The sequence below is a fragment of the Saccoglossus kowalevskii genome, chromosome 12 (assembly GCF_978046115.1).
Source record: "Saccoglossus kowalevskii chromosome 12, keSacKowa6.1, whole genome shotgun sequence".
Taxonomy (NCBI): domain Eukaryota; kingdom Metazoa; phylum Hemichordata; class Enteropneusta; family Harrimaniidae; genus Saccoglossus; species Saccoglossus kowalevskii.
This window is the reverse complement of record NC_140652.1, coordinates 4200684-4222381: the sequence shown is the minus strand read 5'-3', so window position 1 is coordinate 4222381 and position 21698 is coordinate 4200684. Positions and strand designations below refer to the sequence as shown.

General features: G+C 34.4%; 1 protein-coding gene across 3 annotated transcripts; it reads right to left on the bottom strand.

The window, feature by feature from the left end:
- Positions 1 to 143: 143 nt before the first annotated feature.
- Positions 144 to 19435, bottom strand: LOC102807170 (calcium-responsive transcription factor-like). Of its 3 annotated transcripts, XM_085506353.1 has the most exons (14): positions 19379 to 19435; positions 17962 to 18023; positions 15779 to 15937; positions 15004 to 15148; positions 14189 to 14370; positions 13069 to 13258; positions 11647 to 11752; positions 11255 to 11398; positions 10317 to 10520; positions 8729 to 8885; positions 6552 to 6705; positions 5706 to 5845; positions 4387 to 4600; positions 144 to 3373 (listed from the first exon to the last, which is right to left on the bottom strand). In XM_085506353.1, exons 3-14 carry the CDS (start codon positions 15896 to 15898, stop codon positions 3327 to 3329), a joined length of 1803 nt encoding a protein of 600 aa, XP_085362479.1. In that variant the 5' UTR covers positions 15899 to 15937; positions 17962 to 18023; positions 19379 to 19435; the 3' UTR covers positions 144 to 3326. The 3 variants fall into 3 exon arrangements, with proteins under 3 accessions (XP_085362479.1, XP_085362478.1, XP_085362480.1); XM_085506352.1 differs by lacking the exon at positions 17962 to 18023; XM_085506354.1 differs by lacking the exon at positions 17962 to 18023 and having other exon boundaries at positions 15785 to 15937.
- Positions 19436 to 21698: the final 2263 nt, after the last annotated feature.

Here is a 21698-nt window from a genome sequence, read left to right as displayed (position 1 = left end):
GGTTTATTGGAGCCGAACTTGACTTGAGCCGAATGTGTATATCCAGGCTATTTTTGCTGGCTTGTTAGCTGGCTCGAGCTGTAGGGCTCTGATAAAATGCTGTTGTGTAAATGTAGCAAATGACTGTGCTGTTTAAACATGAGTATATTTACAATGTTGCAGTTTATTCAAAGTTGCAGGATATGCTTCACTGTAAATAGCAATGTTACATTGTGAGTAAAAGATGACATGAAAAGAGTTCATTACATTAAACATGAAGTCTGCATACATTATACAGTGATCTGAAATAAATATAATGTAACCATTCACATATTCAGCTGCTGTACTATAGAATCGATCTCATTTAGTCAAAAAAACAGGTGTGACCAGTTTTGATTTGCATATTCAGAGTTCCCCCCCCCAGCAAAACGATCAAGCATTACAACTAAATTGCATATGATTAGCATATGATTTGCATATAATTGGCAATTATTTGCATATGCTTTAATAGCATATGAAAAAGATGTTTTATTGAAGTTGAGTTGAAGCAATAATATACAATTCAGAATTTGAATCGCTGAAAACAAACTGGACACAATGAAAGCTGCTCTATGATTGGTCTGGTTGTTAGGTGTTTGGGTTGGGTAGCCAATCAGGTACAAGCTGCTCTATGATTGGTCTGATTGTTAGGTGTTAGGGTTGAGTAGTCAATCAGACACAATGCAAGCTGCTCTCTGATTGGTCTGATTGTTAGGTGTTAGGGTTGAGTAGCCAATCAGGTACAAGCTGCTCTATGATTGGTCTGATTGTTAGGTGTTAGGGTTGAGTAGCCAATCAGACAAAATGCAAGCTGCTCTCTGATTGGTCTGATTGTTAGGTGTTAGGGTTGAGTAGCCAATCAGGTACAAGCTGCTCTATGATTGGTCTGATTGTTAGGTGTTAGGGTTGAGTAGCCAATCAGACAAAATGCAAGCTGCTCTCTGATTGGTCTGATTGTTAGGTGTTAGGGTTGAGCAGCCAATCAGGCACATCCTTGTAAGTAGCTCTGCATTGACTCAAATGTCCTGGTGCTTGAAGGGATCTTGGAATAACTCTGAAACGTATGTATTATATTTAAATGCAGAAATCAGTAGTTAACGGGCAGTGGTCATCGCATCGCACATGTATGTCATTTGTGTTGATAAACATTAATTTTCCCACAATCCAATGCGCTCTTCTAATGTAAATCACAAGTACAAGTTTTGACCTTGGTGTAACATGCACAAATTACCGTTGATGACTCCTTCGATACCTTCCAATCACGAAGGAAATTTCATAGTTAAAGCTTATCAACGTCCAAGTTTGTACTCGTTGGTCTGCACAACAGTCAAAGTCGCCATCTTTGTTCATACAAGTCCTATATCTTGCGCATGCGTGGCACGGCGATCACCGCCCATCAACAATGTTTGAAAAAGGATTACATTGCCTTAGATATCATGAATTAATTAATAACTAAATAAAGTGGTTATGTTTGACGGTGATACAATGTATCACTGAAAAAATAAAATTCATTTGGAATATGTTCAGTCCTGTAGGACTGGTTGTGAGTACAGAGCATTCAAATATTAAAAGGGGAACCTACTTACACTGAATCTGATCTGAAGCATTACAGTATCATATCTTGTTTTTTTGAATAGATAGGATTAACCAATTTTGAATTAAACCACAACAAATGAATTATGTGCATCAGTAAGCTGCATGAGTTAGAACACCAAAAGTGGATGAAACTTGATCAGACACCGTGACAGCAGAGAAATGACATGTTGTACACATGTGTGTTTGAATACCATTGTGTTGTGTTTTATGTATCAACTCGAAAAAAAAAATGTAAAAGCATGTTCTGAAAACCCACATGGCCATCATTCAGCCATTTTGAATCAAGTCACAAAAAAATGATGTGCACCAGTAACCCATCATGTGTGGTGTTCATACAAAGTTTTAACAAAATTGACCAATCCATGCAGAAAAATGGTCAATGAGCAGATGTCATTAAATAAGAACCAGCATACATATGTATACCATTTTTACTTTTATTTTGTCTTTGTTTTTACTTTACAGTAAATCGTCAAAGCATATCAAAGAAATCGTTAAAAATAATACCAACATAGCCTCGGGCTCCAGTCAGCCATTTTGAATCAAATCACAAAACAAACAAAGTGCATCAGTAACCTATTATGTGTGACTTTCATACCACGTCTGAATAAAATTTGTCCAAATGTTGTGGTTTATGCTTTCCTTTGACCAAAATAGACAGCAGGCAGATAGGCCCATGTAACCTGCCGTATCTTGCCTTTGTATCAAATTTAAACAAAATCTGTATAAGTGCATCTGAGAAATGGGAAGGAGACTTATAAACAAACAAAATGGCTGACAGTCATGCATATGCGCATATATATATATCCATTATGACTTGTCTTTGTTACAATTTTCAACAAAATCAGATCCAACATGTGCAAGAAGCGATGCAGGACAGACAGACTGATGAATGGACAGAACCCAAAACATAAGTCCCCATTGTCTTCTAATCTGAATGAGACTCAATACGAATACAATTTTGGGGTAAGGTTCTGATTGTGCTATGGGTGGAGTGATAGGATACTATATACATGTACACACATCATAGACCAGACATTCAATAACTTACAATGTCATACTGCACTAAAAATAAAAAATATTTAAAAAAAGAATGGAAAGACTGTTGATATTCAAATTCAAATGTATACTGATCATATTCATAGAATAGAAGTCACCATAAAAACGAATATCTCTGCATTCGCATTCTGTTTTTGTTGGAGCTTACATGAATCAAACAAGCATACTACTTTATCTTTGGCCACATAATGTACAGGATGGACTGACCAATCATAGCACATGTTCTGGATGGAGTAACCAATCACAGTATATGTTCTAGATGGACTGACCAATCACAGCTTATGTTCGAGATGAACTGACCAATCACAGGACATGTTCTAGATGGAAAGACCAATCACAGCACATGTTCTAGATGTAAACTGCACTACCATTAGTTGATTAGTCATGCAATTCAATGGACAAGATTTTTTGAAGCGATATTAACATATTATGCGATATTAACATATTATTTCAAAAGAACTGTCTAACATGGAACAAGGGTCAAGGTGTTTAACTAAGAAACAATCCCTGTCATCTTGTAAAGCTGGTATCAACAATTGACATCTGATCTAAATGCTTTACCCTGAACTACCGGTACATATGTTTATATGACAACATACAAATCAGACTGTACGATTATTTTATTTGATTGTCACTGTCGATGATAAAGCATCTCATCAGTGTTCCGTTGGCATAATGATTTCACCTGTATCACCATGGTGTTCTAAAAAAACAAAACAAATGAAAGTCTTGTTATAAACTAGGATTCACAAACAATTATCTTCGCCACACAAAACTTCTTTCTTTATAACTTGTGATAATTGGAATGTTTATACCAAACTTCCTTGGTAATAGACCCAGGGGTCTCAACATGTAACATCAGGAAAAGTAAGGAATGGACATACACCGAAGAATATTCTACTAATTAGGTTTCAATACAGGAAAAAAAGGGATTGCTTCTTGTGATAAAAACAGGTCATTTTATTTGTCTGCAAACCATCAAAATACTGTACTACTCCATGTTTTAACCTTTTCACCACCAGACTTTCTTACCCAAATTTTTTGGCATTTTTTTTCTTATATTCTTCAATGTTCCTGGAAATGAACCCTAATTTTGGAGTCAACAGACAAAATTTGAATAAATTTTTATTTTTTACTTGGTTATTTATATTTCGTTATTTGTGTCCCAATCTTGTGAAGGAAAGTGCAGACTATAAACTGGACTATTTTGCGAATTTGTGATGAAAATTGGGAACTGGTGGTGAAAAGGTTAACACAATGAGTGCCATGGATGCATGTAAAATAATTTATTGTTTACACAAAATTAGGCGCCAAAAAGAGCTCCATTTAGTGACAAATTTGAATATAATAAAATTAGGGCCTTTGTTGAAATATTGAAATGAACTGTTGTCAAAAGATCACAACTTAAAATTTTGTTGATCTCTTGATGTTTTTCAAGCAATGGTTAACATAAATCATAAATACTGCCACAGTCTCTGATCATTCTTTTCTTTAGATACTATAAACTTTTGTTCTACTTTGACATTAAATCTACCTTCTGTTTTGCATAGTTGATGTTATCTCATGGTGTACATTTTTGCAACAAAAGCAACTACTGAGAGTAGACATTCCATGAGATGACATACTCAGACAATATTTCATCATAATTTCTAGCAAGTGCGAGATATCTATTCTATTGCTAAAACAGTCTTTGTAAAATTGATGATGCCTACTTACCAACCACGCCCTCTTGTGGCTGGGTTTGGAGAAGCACTTGCTCGACCTGAGACAACCCCGACTGCGGTGCCATGGCAACTGCCATCATGGGAACCCCTGCAGGATCTGATGGAGGGAGTGCAGTTGTTGTGACTATTTTATTGGTATCCATAGCTTCATCTTCCTGTATTTGATGTATTTGTATTTGTACTGTGTCTGGTACGTCATTTTTATCCTAGTTAATACAAAAACATAATCAATCTGAATAAAATAAGATCCTAATTTGTTTTGCTTTTCAAATTCTTAATTCATGTTTTTTCAAATATTTTATTTTATATATGAATTCATTTTTTTTTTAATTTTTCAAAATCATTTAATTCATGTTTTTTTTCCATATATTTTATTTTATTTGAATTCATTTGATGGTAGGTTTTTATTAAAGTTTTAATAATCATGAAAGCCCCAAAAGTGAATAAAATAAAATAAATGAAAAAAAAAAAATAAGACTAAAGATAGGATCAATGCAAGTATCAATATAGTTTTGTTTCTCCCCTATTTTAGGTGCTTATGAGTTTCAAAAGGTCAGTAGCATGACTTGGTCATCATTGATTAAAACTTTTGTGATCAAGAGATAAGTGTCGTTCAGGGAGTGAGATAAATAATGAGAAAGTTATTAAATTATTATTCAATCAAAACTGGGGTATATATCCATAAGTTGGAATAATATTAGTCAACAACAATCTGAATAGAAAGATTGATGCTGGCCAATACTAATCGAACAATCCATGCATGGCACAGTTCCCGTTGGTTATAAAAGTTATACAGTTTTGTTTATAGTAATATAGTTTGAACATAAACATGTCAGAAGTATGGATCCAGAAGTTGATGCTTGATTAAGATGATTTTTTAACATTAAAATGATTGTCAAAGAAGTACTTGTCCATATCGAGGATATTGCTCTGGGACAGCATTAATTAAAATAAAATGGCGGTCATTCAGTCATTTTGAATCTGATCTGAAAAACAACATAATGTGCATCATGGATCCATAATGTCCAATGTATGTACCACATTTGAACAAAATCATGTGAGTGAAAGTTTATTCATTGCCAACAAAAACATTGATGTATTTAATTCCAAGGCAGTTTATTTTTTATTTTTTTTTCATCTCGTGTATTCTCTTTAGTTTGGTGTATTCTTACAAGGTAGTGTATTTTCAATTACAGACAGTCTTTCATAAATGACCACAGCTGTAATTTAAATTAAATGCAATAATCCAGCATAAATAACCATTCACATCAATGGTTACATTACATGACTTATGGTAAATGCTCAACTCACCCTTGCAACTTGTGCATTTTCAAATAGTTTTGGGTTAAGCTGTGACAGTAGATGTGCTGTCTTGGGTGAGAGTGTACTGCTCACTTGGGTGGTTCCATCACTCAGAGTTGTCTCTATCAATGAAATTACGGCACCACTGTCTGAAAATATAACAAAATTTACTTTACATTAAACAACAACAAAAATCAAATTGGGTGATTATATACAATTGGAAAACAGAGTGAGAGTAAAGGGAGAAAATGTCACTTTCTCACACCTCAGTTATTTTAGGCTTGATAATACAAATGCTCATTGTTTTATTTGTACTTTTTATTCTCAGCTCTAGAAACTATCTGAGCCTTGTATATACATACAATTGGAATCTGTGATGAGATCTAATTTTTATATCTGTGAATTAAAATAGAGATTTTGCTGTAAAACGTTTGAATAATTCTTCTATATTAAAATAATTTTCATTCTCAGGTTTATCAAATATTTTCAAAAACACTAGTCACACTAGTGACAATATTTTCCAGGTAGACAATAATGTGAATAAGATGTTAGCACATAACTTTTGTACACATAGCAAACATTGGCCGGATGTATCAAATCATTTCAAATGATGCACTGGTGCAATTTCAAAGACTGTGGAATCAAGATTTAAGCCATGCTGCAAAACCACAAATATATTTACTCTCTCATTTTTTTTGCAATCAGTTATGGCTACTGAAAAAATACACTGTCTGAGTTTGTGAGTTAGATTGTTTGACAAACTCCTGCAACACTCTTGAATGGCAAAACGTCATTTCTTATTTCTACTTCCCCGCTCTCCCCATTCAGAATAAATGAATTACCCCTAGTACATACCTTCCCCTGGATTCTGCGTCAGAGTGACTGTCACTGTCTGTGCTTGCGGTTCCTCACTAGTACTACATGTAGGCGCCTGCCAAAGCTGTTGTTGGAGCTGATTAGCGGCATCTGCTGTGGCTTGTTCCTCTGTTGTTGGCAACCCTTCAGTCACCTACAGTGAAGACATAGAAGAAATTTTGAGTGAAATAGGAAATGTAAGTCTGTCAAAAATGACCAACACATAATCTAAACCCTATTGATCCTTTGAGTGCCAAAACCAACTTGTGTCATCATTAACAAAATTACATTCATGTTTTTTATGAATATTTTTTTCAAAAATTGTATTCCAGTAAACAATTCAAAATTATAGGAAAAAAATATGGCAGTTAGAATTAAAAGTAAATGGTTTATTGAAACACAATATTAATCAGAAGGAATTAAATTGGTTACATTACACTAGAAAAATAAATAAAACATTATCATGCTATATCATCAGCATGTTTAATCTGCAATGGTATTATCCATTGAGGCTTGTTTAATGCCCAAAATCTGATTGGTGTGTCAGATGATATGTAGCATAAAATGCTGTGGCCTGGGAACATGAATGCACATATCACTCATCATATGACTCACAGGGGAAAATTCAAACAAACATTTAAAGTTGACAAGTCTTGAAGTACTTTGTTTGTTTACATTAATATTTTTTCTCATTTTCAAATTTAATGTCAAATGTTATGCAGATTCAGAGCCGACAAAACGCAATAGAGTGATATGTGCTGATAATGTATAGCAATAACATAATGCAATGCCCAAATATGGGTAATGATAAATGTCCAAATATGAGTAATGATAAATGTCCAAATATGAGTAATGATAAATGTCTAAATATGAGCAATGATAAATGTCCAAATATGAGTAATGATAAATGTCCAAATATGAGTAATGATAAATGTCCAAATATGGGTAATGATAAATGTCTAAATATGAGTAATGATAAATGCCTAAATATGAGAAATGATAAATGTCCAAATATGAGTAATGATAAATGTCCAAATATGAGTAATGATAAATGCCTAAATATGAGTAATGACAAATGTCTAAATATGAGTAATGATAAACGTCCAAATATGAGTAATGATAAATGTCCAAATATGGGTAATGATAAATGTCTTAATATGAGTAATAATAATGTCTAAATATGAGTAATGATAAATGTCTAAATATGAGTAATGATAAACGTCCAAATATGAGTAATGATAAATGTCTAAATATGAGTAATGATAAATGTCCAAATATGAGTAATGATAAATGCCTAAATATGAGTAATGATAAATGTCTAAATATGAGTAATGATAAACGTCCAAATATGAGTAATGATAAATGTCCAAATATGGGTAATGATAAATGTCTAAATATGAGTAATAATAATGTCCAAATATGAGTAATGATAAATGTCTAAATATGAGTAATGATAAATGTCCAAATATGAGTAATGATAAATGTCTAAATATGAGCAATGATAAATGTCCAAATATGAGTAATGATAAATGTCCAAATATGAGTAATGATAAATGTCCAAATATGGGTAATGATAAATGTCTAAATATGAGTAATGATAAATGCCTAAATATGAGTAATGATAAATGTCTAAATATGAGTAATGATAAATGTCCAAATATGAGTAATGATAAATGTCCAAATATGAGTAATGATAAATGTCCAAATATGAGTAATGATAAATGTCCAAATATGAGTAATGATAAATGTCCAAATATGAGTAATGATAAATGTCCAAATATGGGTAATGATAAATGTCCAAATATGGGTAATGATAAATGTCCAAATATGGGTAATGATAAATGTCCAAATATGGGTAATGATACATGTCCAAATATGGGTAATGATATATGTCCAAATATGGGTAATGATATATGTCCAAATATTTGCTCATGATACATGTCCAAATATGGGTAATGATATAAATCCAAATATGGGTTATGATATATGACCAAATATGGTTATTAGTAATGATATATGTCTGAATATGGGTAATGGTATATGCCCAAATATGGGTAATGGTATGTCATAGTACAAAACTGACCCAATTAAGCTTCAGTTCTTTCTGTACTGCAATGATGTCATAGATGGATAAATAAATGAACAGCAGTGTGTATACATATATATTGAATACTCACAGTAACAGGTGTACTTATAACTTGCAGTTCACCGGTGTCTATATCTTTAATTGCTTTATAAATGTGATTCTGTATATCATGGATTGTTGGAAAATATGCCAAATTATGCCTCTCAGGAACAGTCTCACCATGAAATAAATCCCTCTCCACAAACATCCTGGACAAAAAAATGCCACTTACATTAGGTTGATGAATTTTCTGGATTTCAAAGAATTGAGTACAGGAAAGTTATATTTTCTAGCAGTGAAAATTTTCCTTGGGGTCCCACAACACAGTCTTAGTGACTTTTGCAAAATTTTGTCGAATAGAATAGAATTTGATAAATACTGGGCTGGTAACTTTGTGGTAGGGCTGGTAGGTAACTTTATGGTAGGAATGGTAACTTTGTGGTGGGGCTGGTAACTTTGTGGTAGGGTTGGCAACTTTGTGGTTGGGTTGGCAACTTTGTGGAAGGTTGGTAACTTTGTGGTAAAGTCGGTAACTTTGTAGTAGGGCTGGTAACTTTGTGGTAGGTTTGGTAACTTTGTGGTAGGATTGATAACTTTGTGGTAGGGTTGGTAACTTTGTGGTAGGGTTGGTAACTTTGTGGTAGAGTTGGTAACTTTGTGGTAGGGTTGGTAACTTTGTGGTAGGGTTGATAACTTTGTGGTAGGGTTGGTAACTTTGTGACACTGACACTTGTAAACAATACAACGTGAATAAGCATCGCGGGCAGGATTTCAAGGATCGCGGGCGAAACAAAAGCGACGCGGCTGTTTGTCTAAGCGATGCGGGCCCGCAGTGCTTGAAAGGCCTGGGGAGAACACTGGGTAGTATTGATAACTTTGTAGTAGGGTTGGTAAATTTGTGGTAGGGTTGGTAACTTTGTGGTAGGGTTGATAACTTTGTGGTAGGGGTGATAATTTTGTGGTAGGGGTGATAACTTTGTGGTAGGGTTGGTAACTTTGTGGAAGGGCTGGTAACTTTGTGGTAGGATTGATAACTTTGTGGTTGGGTTGGTAACTTTGTGGTAGGGTTGATAACTTTGTGGTTGGGTTGATAACTTTGTGGTAGGGTTGAAAACTTTGTAGTAGGGTTGGTAACTTTGTGGTAGGGTTGGTAACTTTCTGGTAGGGTTGGTAACTTTGTAGTAGGGTTGGTAACTTTGTGGTATAGTTGGTATTCATGTGGTAGGGGTGATAACTTTGTGGAAGGGGTGATAACTTTGTGGAAGGGGTGATAACTATGTGGTTAGGGTTGGTAAATTTGTGGTAGGGTTGGTAACCTTGTGATATGGTTGGTATTCATGTGGTAGGTGTGATAACTTTGTGGTAGGGGTGATAACTTTGTGGTTAGGGTTGGTAAATTTGTGGTAGGGTTGGTAGCCTTGTGATATGGTTGGTATTCATGTGGTAGGGTTGGGAACATTTTGGTATGGATGGTAAAAATGAAAATTACCTACCCTGTTGTCTGACACACAATGATTACCAAATTTGAAACAAGGAAAAATATAGTTGCCGATACTGTCATACAAATACATCACATATATCAGCACCCTCCAAGAATATAAATAAATAATTCTATAGCAATCTCATCTGTTTTACCTCACCTTAATATTTTTCTGACTTGGTATTCATTTTGAATGCCTTCAGCGACAAGCCGTCTTATTTTATCAGCGACCCTGGGATGGATTCTAGCACTGATATCTGGAGATGGTTGGCTTGTTAATGGAACATTCACACCTAGGTACATGTGATGTGGTGGGTCATCGTGATATTCATGTGCCTTGGTGGCTGGAAGCTGAACATAGAATCTGAAAATATATGACATTACATTAGACTATGAAGTATTTATTTAATTGCTGATGAGTCGATCCTGAGTCAAAATAGAATCCTCCAAAATCATCTTGAGTCAGTTTGTTTACTGTGGGGCAGGGGGGGGGGTCTTCAAGAAACAAGTTAAATTGTATGTGAATGTAGTAACTTTATGCACAAACAAAAATGCTATGATTCGTCATTTTCGTTTTAAACTTATTTTATTTTGTTTTCAAGATCACTAGATCAATGTACAATTTCTGTTGTGTCAATGATACACCAGTGAATTAGAACAACAAGTTACATCACAGCAAATCAGCTTAGAGGGCACATTGCACCCAATGTTAATGTGTTCATCATGAGAAATGATAAAGTCAGTTGTACTGGCAACAAATTCAGAAATAATGGAACACAGAACATGTCCAGCACGAAACAAGGTTATGGTAATTAATAAGCAAATCAACATTAAGTTATTAATTTGATTAAAACATTTTTTTTATATTATAATCACTCACATATGAGGAATGTCAATTATTATTAAGGGTATTAAGCAATGATGTCATTTGATAATGTTTAATGTTATTCCATCGCCAAAAGAAACATCTTGTTTAAGTTTGAATTGTGAAATTCATAAATATTTAGATAAAAAATAAGAAATAAATTAATACCACCATAACAATCACAGAAAATAAAGACACAGCTACATTGCAAGGTGATACAAAATGATGCTCACCTTTCAACACCTTGGATATCATCTCCTTTTTCTCGCAGTATTGCAAACGCTCTGTCTTGCTGTAAACGCAGTGCCCTTCTATCTACTGTAGGACTGGTATCTACAGCCAACTCAGGAAACTTACGTACCTTCTTGATGTAAATTCTGTGAAAAAAACAAAACAAACAGCGATGAACATCATGAATCAAATCTCTTTTTCACACAATAAGTTCAAGATTTTATTTTAGTGTTATGGTAGCTGTTCTGTCCATATATTTCTGCATTTTAATATAGAGTCTGTAACTTAAAATTGTTATTTTTACTTAATACTCAATTGTTACACTTCTTAATAAACTACAGACGCATGTATCAGATCACACAAAACTATCATTCAACTTGACCTTTGAACTCACCGTGCTGGACATGTAGCTTTGAATGCTTTGGCTTCTGCACTTTTTTTATTAATGGATCCTTTTCTGCGAGGCCCATACTGACATTCCATTACAATAGCTCTACTTCCTAAAGATAAAAACAAAAGTACCATATATGATAGGTATTAGGCACTGAGGGTTTCACACCTGTAGTTAAAATTGTATCATTGTACGTTTCAAAAACAGACGAATGTAACTCTCTATTTTTATTTCTGGGGTAGCAATAAGTTGTATTTTTCATTACATCCAAAAATTTTAGGATTATCAGTTCGAAACATGAAGGTTTTCTTTCTCTGAATTTACTTGATTTGTGTGCTTTGATTAATGCAGGGTGCATTCATACCTAAGGTCTTCATAATGGGCAAATGTTATCGTTATCGTAAATTATTGTTGCTTGAATAAAAAAAAATAAAAAATAGTTTGCGTCAACCAGCAACATTATTTGGATGGCTTACATTTTTACATTCCACTTTGTTATGATCCTGATGGCCTACTCCTATACTTAGGGTTGTATACATTTGTTGTACAGAACAGAAAGTTTATAGATATGATGCACTATGTAGGTAAAATACAGCCTATTTTCATATGCATAGATTAACATTAGATTATTTATTAGAATGATTTAAATGATTATTATTGTAAACTATAAATCAAATCCTATTTACATGGAGGATATCATATGAGTGATACCATATTTATTTCTCTTGTGACTCAATTTTTTTTTGTTCAAAGCTTTCATGTTCTAAGCATCTAGATGTATCCCATTTAAGGCACCATATATTACAAAAACATTAATAATTATTATATTTCAAACAATGATGCATTTAACCAGTTACTGGTAGCATGGTGGTTGTCGCATCAGACTCATGATCAGTAGACCCAAGTTCAAATCCTACCTTAGCCTGAACATCTAATGGTCTAACCCTTCCCTGAGTGAGTGTGCCACAGACTCAATGGGAAGGCCTATTCCACTGGCTGAGATTCATTCACTAATGAATGCGACTTAGATGCTTGTGTTCGACCGAGCCTGGTTGATGCCACGATAGTGAAATAAATTGCCATTTGATAAGGAGATGGCCGCACAGCTCTATCATTTAATCCCAAACATGAATATGACTTATGTGGCAAAAATCTGCAATTTGCACATATAAAAAAAAAAGCCTGGCACAAAAAACATTAAAAAAAAAAAAAATAGTGATACATGGATATATTGCCTAGTCAATAAATGATCGATGGTGTCTTTGGAGATGACATCATCAGGCTCAAGTTGCATTTACAGACCAATCAAATTGCGGATATAGTAAGTGATACTGAGGCTGTAATATCACTTGGCTTTGAATTACCACGCAGATTTAGCTTGACACACATAATAAATACTTATATGAACAAACAACGATTGTTTACCTGCGTTTAGAAATGGTATCCCATCATACGGGACATACTGTGATTTCCACATCAATCGTTTAGATGGCTTATTCTGACTCGGTGATTGCCGTGTTCCCCAAAATGTTCCTGTCTGTTGTTTGTGATAGGTTAACAGTAAGTCTAGTTCTACCTCGCTCTCCACAAAGCCTCGGTATGAATCACCAATCGCCTACAGACAATTATGTATTGAATTTCAAATATAAGTACATATTGGATTACATGTTCATTCAATTACACATCATACATATGTATTCATAGGTATATACCATATTTCAGGTCTTAAATTAACAAAATTCTCTTCTTGGAAGCATGGTAGACTACCAAGAGCCTACTACCATACAATCTGTATTAGAAGCTGCATCCATTATTTTTGTACAATTAGGAACAAAATATTCATTATTTCTCATATGTGTAGATGCTCTAATAGAAGCCGCATCCCCTCTGTTGCAATATAACATTTTATTAGAAGTCACAGCATCTAATACAGATTTCACAGTAGTCATGAGATGTAGTAGAAACTTAAGGCATGTAAGAAAGTGCATGTAAACACAAATAAATAAGACACACACTTAGTGTAAAAACAAAGTGTATTTTTTTTTGTAAATTTTTAGTAGTGTATTTGGTCTAATTCATTTGAAAAATGGCAGCCCTAACACATGAATTATTAGTCTGTATAATCTTCTATAAGTTTGTTCTATAATTTTAGCAGCTGAAGAAGCTCCACACTCTGAGTGAATGTTTTGAATACATTTTGTGAAAGTTGTAGGAAAATAGACAAATTTTGCTTCCAATATAAATTCATGATTTTTACTGACTTGCGAAATTTATGAAAATTTGTAAAATTAAAGCAGTTTGCAGTAATAATAGTGTGTAGGCAACAATGTCTAAATATAAAAAAAAGCAAAAACATAACAATTTTAACACTGGGCATTCATGAACCTACAATTCTACCTCAAATTATTATTACAAAGCGTATCTACGATGTATAATAATAACGTTATCACGAGAATACAGCAAAGTATGCACTCAGGCAGTACAGAATCACATTCCAGTGAGAATAATGTATCACTGGATTTCTTTTATCACTGAATAACCCTACCTCAACATCTTTGAGCCTAGCTGCCCATGCCGGACACCCTGGTGGCAATTCTTTATGTGGCGTGGATTCCTGAACTTGTTGCACAACAACACTGCTAGCCGTACTTTCTAACAACGCTGTCACAGAGTTGTGACAATGTGTTACGTCTTGTAATTGCTCTAAACTACATGTACTGGTAGGAACTATAGATACAACAAAACATAAACAAAGATAAGCTCTCTGATTCCAATCAGACTATGAACAATTAACAGTAGCGACGTATTTATGTATGCCACACAATAAAAACAAAAATGGATATATTTGTACATATGCACAGTTTAAAGATTAATAGTAAATAGTAGATTTTCCGGTCTCTGCAAGATCTCACATAATTCAATTCAACTTGATGATTTTATTCTAAATTTGAATTTCTTAGTAGTTGCCTATCGTTCAGAGAGAAACATGACATACACTCACTTTATCAAAATAGATCATCATAAAAATAGTATAGCCCATATCCAAACACTTAGTGTTCATAGTATAGCCCATATCCAAACACTTAGTGTTCATAGTATAGCCCGTATCCAAACACTTAGTGTTCATAGTATAGCCCGTATCCAAACACTTAGTGTTCATAGTATAGCCCGTATCCAAACACTTAGTGTTCATACTTGTGAAATCCCACACGTTGTTTTGACATCACTTCAAGGACGAAAAATGATATGTTGTCATAAATTGAACAATCTTCATGATAAAAATGACATAGATCTCATAATCTGGTGAAGCCTATGTTATTGCTGTACCACCAAAAACTCCATTATATTGTTAATTCTTACCATGATGCTGTGATGTTCCTTCCTGATGTGAGTGCTGGGAAGCCTGCTCTGTCACGGCCACCACCTGGTATATCTTACCTTGGGCCACATCACCATTCTCTAACTGTACAACCTGCAGATCTGATTGGCCACCAGATAGATGCACCTGGGAAATAATTTGCATAACTTAAAATCTAGAATAATCTCAGAAGCTTTTTTCAACAAGCGTGCTCTAACTAGGACATATTTAACAAAACATTAGACATGGTTTGCTTAATACCATGTAGAAGCACATCTCTAATAGAAGCACATGTAAACCAACAATTTTATACTGCATTGTTTTGATATGTCTAATTTGATTATAGATATGATAAACCTAAACCCCAATCTCAAGTTTACTAAAATATAAAAATTATCTAATCTTGTGGCTATGAACTCTAGAATTGAGAGGTATTTCAAAACTGTTACCAGGTCGCTTAGTATGACAAAAAGTTCTAAGAGGCCCTCTAGTATTTCACAACTGTTTACCAGACCCCCCGGTATTTCAAAACGGTTAACAGATATCTGTCATATTGGAAGGAAATATAATAAAGTACTGAGAAATATGGGAAATAGTTCCTTAAGAACCCTTCATCTCTAATCTGAACACTCAGGTTCCCCCAATGTAATTGTATATGCCCCTCCAGTAACTATATGTGTTTCAAAGAGAGGCATATAACATGTAAATAGGGGAGGGGGGATACTGAAGGGGCAGGGTTAGGATTAGGCCTTAAGGAACTGTTATGTTTATGATTACCAGTACCTCCTGGTATGTTTGCGATGTGTTGGTTATGTCAGCTGATACAGCTGGGATGACCTCCGTGACCCCGGTCACGTGATGATGAACAACCTGTACTTGGTCTGGATTAGTTGCCATAGCAACTGTTTAAATGTCAACATATGCAACGTATACAAACTGAAAAATAAAAATAAAAAAGATAATGAATAGTTAGAATAACTATTGCTACGTTCATGTTATGGGATTAATTAATAAAAATTGCTATATTTAAATTATATCCATTTGTTGTTATGGTATTTATTATGAGTCATCGTGCACATGAACAGCAAAAGAAATTAGAAAAACAATTATTTTACACATCGATGTGGCATTGCAAGAAAAAAACAGATCATTTGCATTCATTTTATTGATTACTACAACATCTGACCATAAATAGCTACACTTCCCTCTATCGTCAAGTCATACTAGTACAAGTCAGTATATGTTCTCTTAAATTCATCACCAAGGGCGTCATTTCAGTTCACGCTGAGTGTTCAGATAGCAAATCTTGGCACATAACACGTTTCGGTCCCAAGCATCTATGGGAACCAGAATCGGCACGTGCTGACTCGGTCTTGACCGTTCACCCACATGTTTGAGCACATGCTGACACAGTCCAGAGTCTCGGCACATACGGAGATCTCTAACGTGAATGCCACTTATAATTATAGTGATACAGAATTTTTCCTATTTTTGCTGGAAGAATGAATCAGTGAAAATAAAATCCAGTGAATACACTTTCATTCCTATATTTTACAATAATCTCATCAAAAATCAGTGAAAATAAAATCCAGTGAATACACTTTCATTCCTATATTTTACAATAATCTCATCAAAAATCAGTGAAAATAAACAAAACAGTCTTTTCAGCAAAAATTAATTCCAGTTAAAATAAAGTTATATTAATAATTTTCTGTCATCGTCAACTTTACATTTTTTAAAAGTTTATTTGCTTTGAAATGTATCTCAGGTGAACCTCTCTCAGATCTATAATTTTGATGAATATTTTTGGTACATGTAAATAGTGTCATTGTTGCCGTCATTTTGCAAACGGTTACCCTGAATGCTTCAATATACATATACTATATTTAGATAACTTGAGTGGACCTCTGTCAGATTTGTTCATTTGGTATTTGTTCAATTCTCTATTTTAACAAATATTTTTGTCATTTTTGGTAAAGAATGCTATTTTATGACACTACAAGAAGAATTGCCTTAATTTTCTCATTTTAGTGAATATTTTCAACTATACAGCTGAGCTGTATCAGTCAACATGCTGCTTATTTATAAATATGTTTAAAAACTAAAACACAACTTTCTGTCGTTCACTCATCAACATAAGTCATATTTTCTTGATCCAGCATACAATTATTTAGTTTATTACTAGGTAATATTTCTTTCTATTGTACATCTGTATTTCTACCAGTTATACAGTGAAGGGCAGAAAACTGTACTTTAGTTTATAAATGTATTTATAATAATTCGTAAATACCGGTCATTCAAATATTTAAAGGGTGGTGGTCGTCGTGCCGCACATGCGCAAGGGTCTCATATAAACAAAGATGGCAATTTTGACTGTACACCAAGTACATACTGAGAGGTTACCAACTTGTGATTTAATTAGAAAAGTGCATTGGATTATGGGAAAATAAATGTTTATCAACATAAATGTCGCACATGCGCTGCACGACGATTACTGTCCTTTATTAACGATTGGCTTAATAGCATCACATTGTCTACACCCATTATGTGCATACAAGCCTTTGAGTGACATAGCAACTGTAACCGCCCACTTATTCAAATGAAGGGCTTGCTGATTGGATGTTGTTGAACTAGCTCATTAATAATAATTAAACTCATGATGATGTTGCCATATCATTTTTAGGTTGGTCAATTTGAATTCTACCAGTCATTTCGGTTTTATACAAAATGTATATTTATAAAATATTAATAACATCCCCAGCTTTATGCCTTTCACTCTGGAGCAAATACAATTTAAAAACATTTACTGGTATAGGAACAATTTAGTAATGTCCATTACCCATGAGTCTTTGGCTCTTTCCCTAATTTACAATTGATTTATGCGGAACATGGATATAAAAGTATTTTAAGGGAAAATTTTCTCAATTTCTGACAACAGATTTTATGATGTCATACTTTACCCACAATCCTTTGCTGAAGAATCAAGATGGCGGACTACATAAATTGATGAAAAGTTCAATATCTAAAGAATAAAAAGTGATATAAAAAAACTGTAAATTGCATGTTCTTACATTTGCCGAGCTCTTTTATCTGGGAGTATTATGTTGTTAGCATTATGTTTCCTTTAATGCAGTTTGAGCCAAATTCAAATTTTGTACTACTGAGCATGTTACTGCACATATATGCAATGCATTATGGGAGATAACTCCCTATTATATATAATGGGAAACTATCGCCCTGGAAACTCACTAAACTATATGTAAATTTTTGAAATGATTTCACATTGTTAGATTCCAGATCAATTTTGAGAAATGAAAAAAAACACATTTTTCATGATATTTGAATCATCTTTTTTTTCATTTTTGGTATTCTGATGGTTTGATCTCAGTAACGAATGTATAACAAACATGACAAAAATAATCTTCAATTTGAGGCAACCTCCTTAATTTGACATAAAGATGTTCACCCCTGATAAGTTATTGTATAAAATTGACAATTCTCATCACCACATCACATTTGTAAGTGACTAAGTTTTATTAACATTTTAAATATAAAAACAATCCAAGTTAACAATTTCAAATTGAAGGTGTGTGCATGCCTCTGGTTTTACATAACTTTGCCATGTGGATGAATTTTCTCTAAAGGAAAGGTATATTATGATTCACTCCATACAGCAAAACATTAATAAATACACGGGGAACTACGTAAACGTCAAGTTTGGATATAACACGAGATTAGATCATGAATTGCGAATACAAATCTTGACCGACATCTTCTCTATATCAAATTATAGGCCCTAGCTTTATAAATGATACAATTTGTTGAAATAGCATAATGCAAATGGAAAAAAGTGGGATAATTCCAAGTCTTATAGACGCGGGGGTATCACTAGGCAACACGATTGGTCATTCACTACATTTAGGCCGGCACTGGATGTATAGTAGTGCACATGACCGTGTATATATCACCTCGTCTAATGGTGTACGTGGAAATATACATATGTAGGTCAACATCGTATAATAAAACAGCGACATCAACAATAAAGCGAAAACTATCAGAACTAATATTTGTTTAGCGACGGCATTCAAATTTACCCCCCCCCCCCCAATAAAAAAAAAACGACCTTAACAACTACTACTATAAATATAGCGCACAAAAACGGAACAGAAATATCACATTAAAAATCGGCCATTTTGTTTTCTCGTTTTCAATACAGCTCGTCTTCGTCGTTCCCTTCTCTCCCCGATCTGTCTGACAGATCTCTAATCATTGGACCCATGGGCTAAAACAAAGAGGGTTTTTAAACCATCACCACACGTGTAAACATCCCGGCAAATTTTAAAGGCAATAGAGAAAGGCTGAAAACGAGTCACCAACCTCGTCTTGATCTACGCAACCTCGACTTGGACGCCATTGAAGTCGACCCGATCGAATGATTTATCAGGGAGTGGGCAAATCTCGAACATAAAGCCACGTAAAACGCGAGAGTTTGGTTGCCGTTGACAACGTTACACTCCTTACATTGTACCGTTAGGGACGTAATGTCAATGATTGTACCACGGTTTTTAGTAATCGTGATTGTACATACATGTTCTCTTTCTTATATTCTAAAAATAGAATAGAATAACATTTTTTTTACTATTGTCAGACATAAATGCCTGTCATAACGAAATGTTATTTCTTCATACACGCACACAATAGTACAAGTAGGACAACATAATTTATAATATCTTTGTTTCTGAATGTACCTGCGTAAGATATATCTGAGGGATCGTGACATTTACATACAATAATGTATGTACAACTTATGAAAAACTCATGCACACGGGATCACTAACGACTGGTTACAAAAATCTCCTTCCGTTCTGGGCGCATGCTCAGTAACATGTCAACCATGGCAATGTATGTCCATACTGTACAACACCAGAGGTACCTCTGACAACACCCGGACGAAGGACTATAATCTATTTTGTTTTTAATTTCCACGTGTATTTATTGTTACTTTTGTTTATTTATGACTATTTAAAAATAACAAAGACGGGAAAAAATTAAGCCAATGCCCGCATTGAATCGATTGTGTCAGTCGATGAGGGCGCTATACACAAAACCTCGTTTATTGCAACGAGGTTGCACCATCAACACAGAATACTTATATACGACATTTATATTGTTATTAAACGTGCTGGCTAAGTTGGTTGGATACTTCGTCTTTAGAACACTGGATAGTTCATCTGCCTTCACGCTGAAGAAGTGGGTTCGATCCCCACAGGACGCTTCACATTCTGACAACGCAATCCAGCACATTTTGCCAACATGTGCCACGACAGAGGGCGCAACACGTGATATGTTGCTTGTACATATCCGAGTACAAATGTAAATAAATACTAAATTCCTATCTGTATTATAAAACCTCGCAGTATTTCATAATATTATTTGAAACGCGGAATGTGTTTCAAGTGTACCAAATTAAAGTGAGCGTAAATTCACCATAAACGAAACAAATTCCTCGACCAGGTAAAACTCTTAGATGATGTGAGACTTGGAATTTTACCAGGCTTCGACTTTTTTCTTCACAACGCATTCATCTGAACTACCAGTTTAGTCGAAATTAACCATTAGCATATTTTGTACTCACATGTTCAAAATGACGGTTTCTTCTGACAGTGCGGGTAGCCAATCAGCGACCGCGTTGCTACTGGTGATTTTTCTGCATTAATGAGATATTTGCCATTCAAGTTGGCCACAAATCTTAAAAGTGAAGTCACAAGGCAGGCTTTTGAGTGGTCGGTGTCAACAGATGGTGGTAATTAGAGAATGATTTTCGTCGTCCGTGCCGAGTACTTCAAAATAAATTGAAGCAGCCAGTGTATAAGTCCTACGGGCATCGGGGATGTCGGCCACGTCCTAACAACACCTCTGTCCCGCGGTGTTTGCTACCCTAATTTGTAGATACTCGTCGATTTCCATCATAGAAAAATATAAAACACACATGTTCAACGACAAAATTAATGCAAACGTATGTCCAGTGAGATTATGATAAATCATTGATGTAATTGAGAAAACTTTTCAGTTTCTTTTGTTATTGTTTCCACTTCGCTCAAGATAACAAAAGTATTTATATCTATATGAAAATTATATAACTTTGTCTTAAAGTAAAATGACTCAAAACAAAATTCAGTGATATAGGTACGAGCGACACAAAGTTAATAAAATCACATTTAATTATGCGACACTCTCTGACAATGAACTTGAAGTTCCACTATACCCAGTTTTGTACCTGTGTATAGTGAATGCGTTTGAGGTGGGAATTCAGCCTGAGTCGAAGTACAATAATTTATGTAACATTGCCTAAAATATGTGTCCAGTATAAGTCACCAAATCGACGGCGTTGTAGACTCTTGGTTTCATGTTAAAAATAAGATTCGGTGATTCAAAACTTAGTTCAGTATTTCTCGTTCATATCGTTTTATACAAAACGACCTGTGTTTCCACTACATTGCACTTAGGTTAGGGTCATTGTATCAAATAATTCTTTTTCAGAAGCATAGAATATTTTAAAATCACGCTTCGCCAGTTTCTGTTACTTAAAAACGTAATGTCGATAAACATGCTAACTGTGATATAAAATGCAGCTTGAGTTGGCAAAACAATTCTTGTTCAGCTTCATAAAGCATCGTCTATCATACAGCAACAGTAC

Coding starts and splice junctions, on each gene's coding strand:
- LOC102807170 (XM_085506353.1), bottom strand. CDS start 15,898: ATGGCAACTAATCCAGACCAAGTACAGGTTGTTCATCATCACGTGACC. Junction 14,371..15,003: donor AGGAACATCACAGCATCATG/GTAAGAATTAAC, acceptor TTGTATCTATAG/TTCCTACCAGTACATGTAGT. Junction 10,521..11,254: donor GATATCCAAGGTGTTGAAAG/GTGAGCATCATT, acceptor ATATATTTTCAG/ATTCTATGTTCAGCTTCCAG.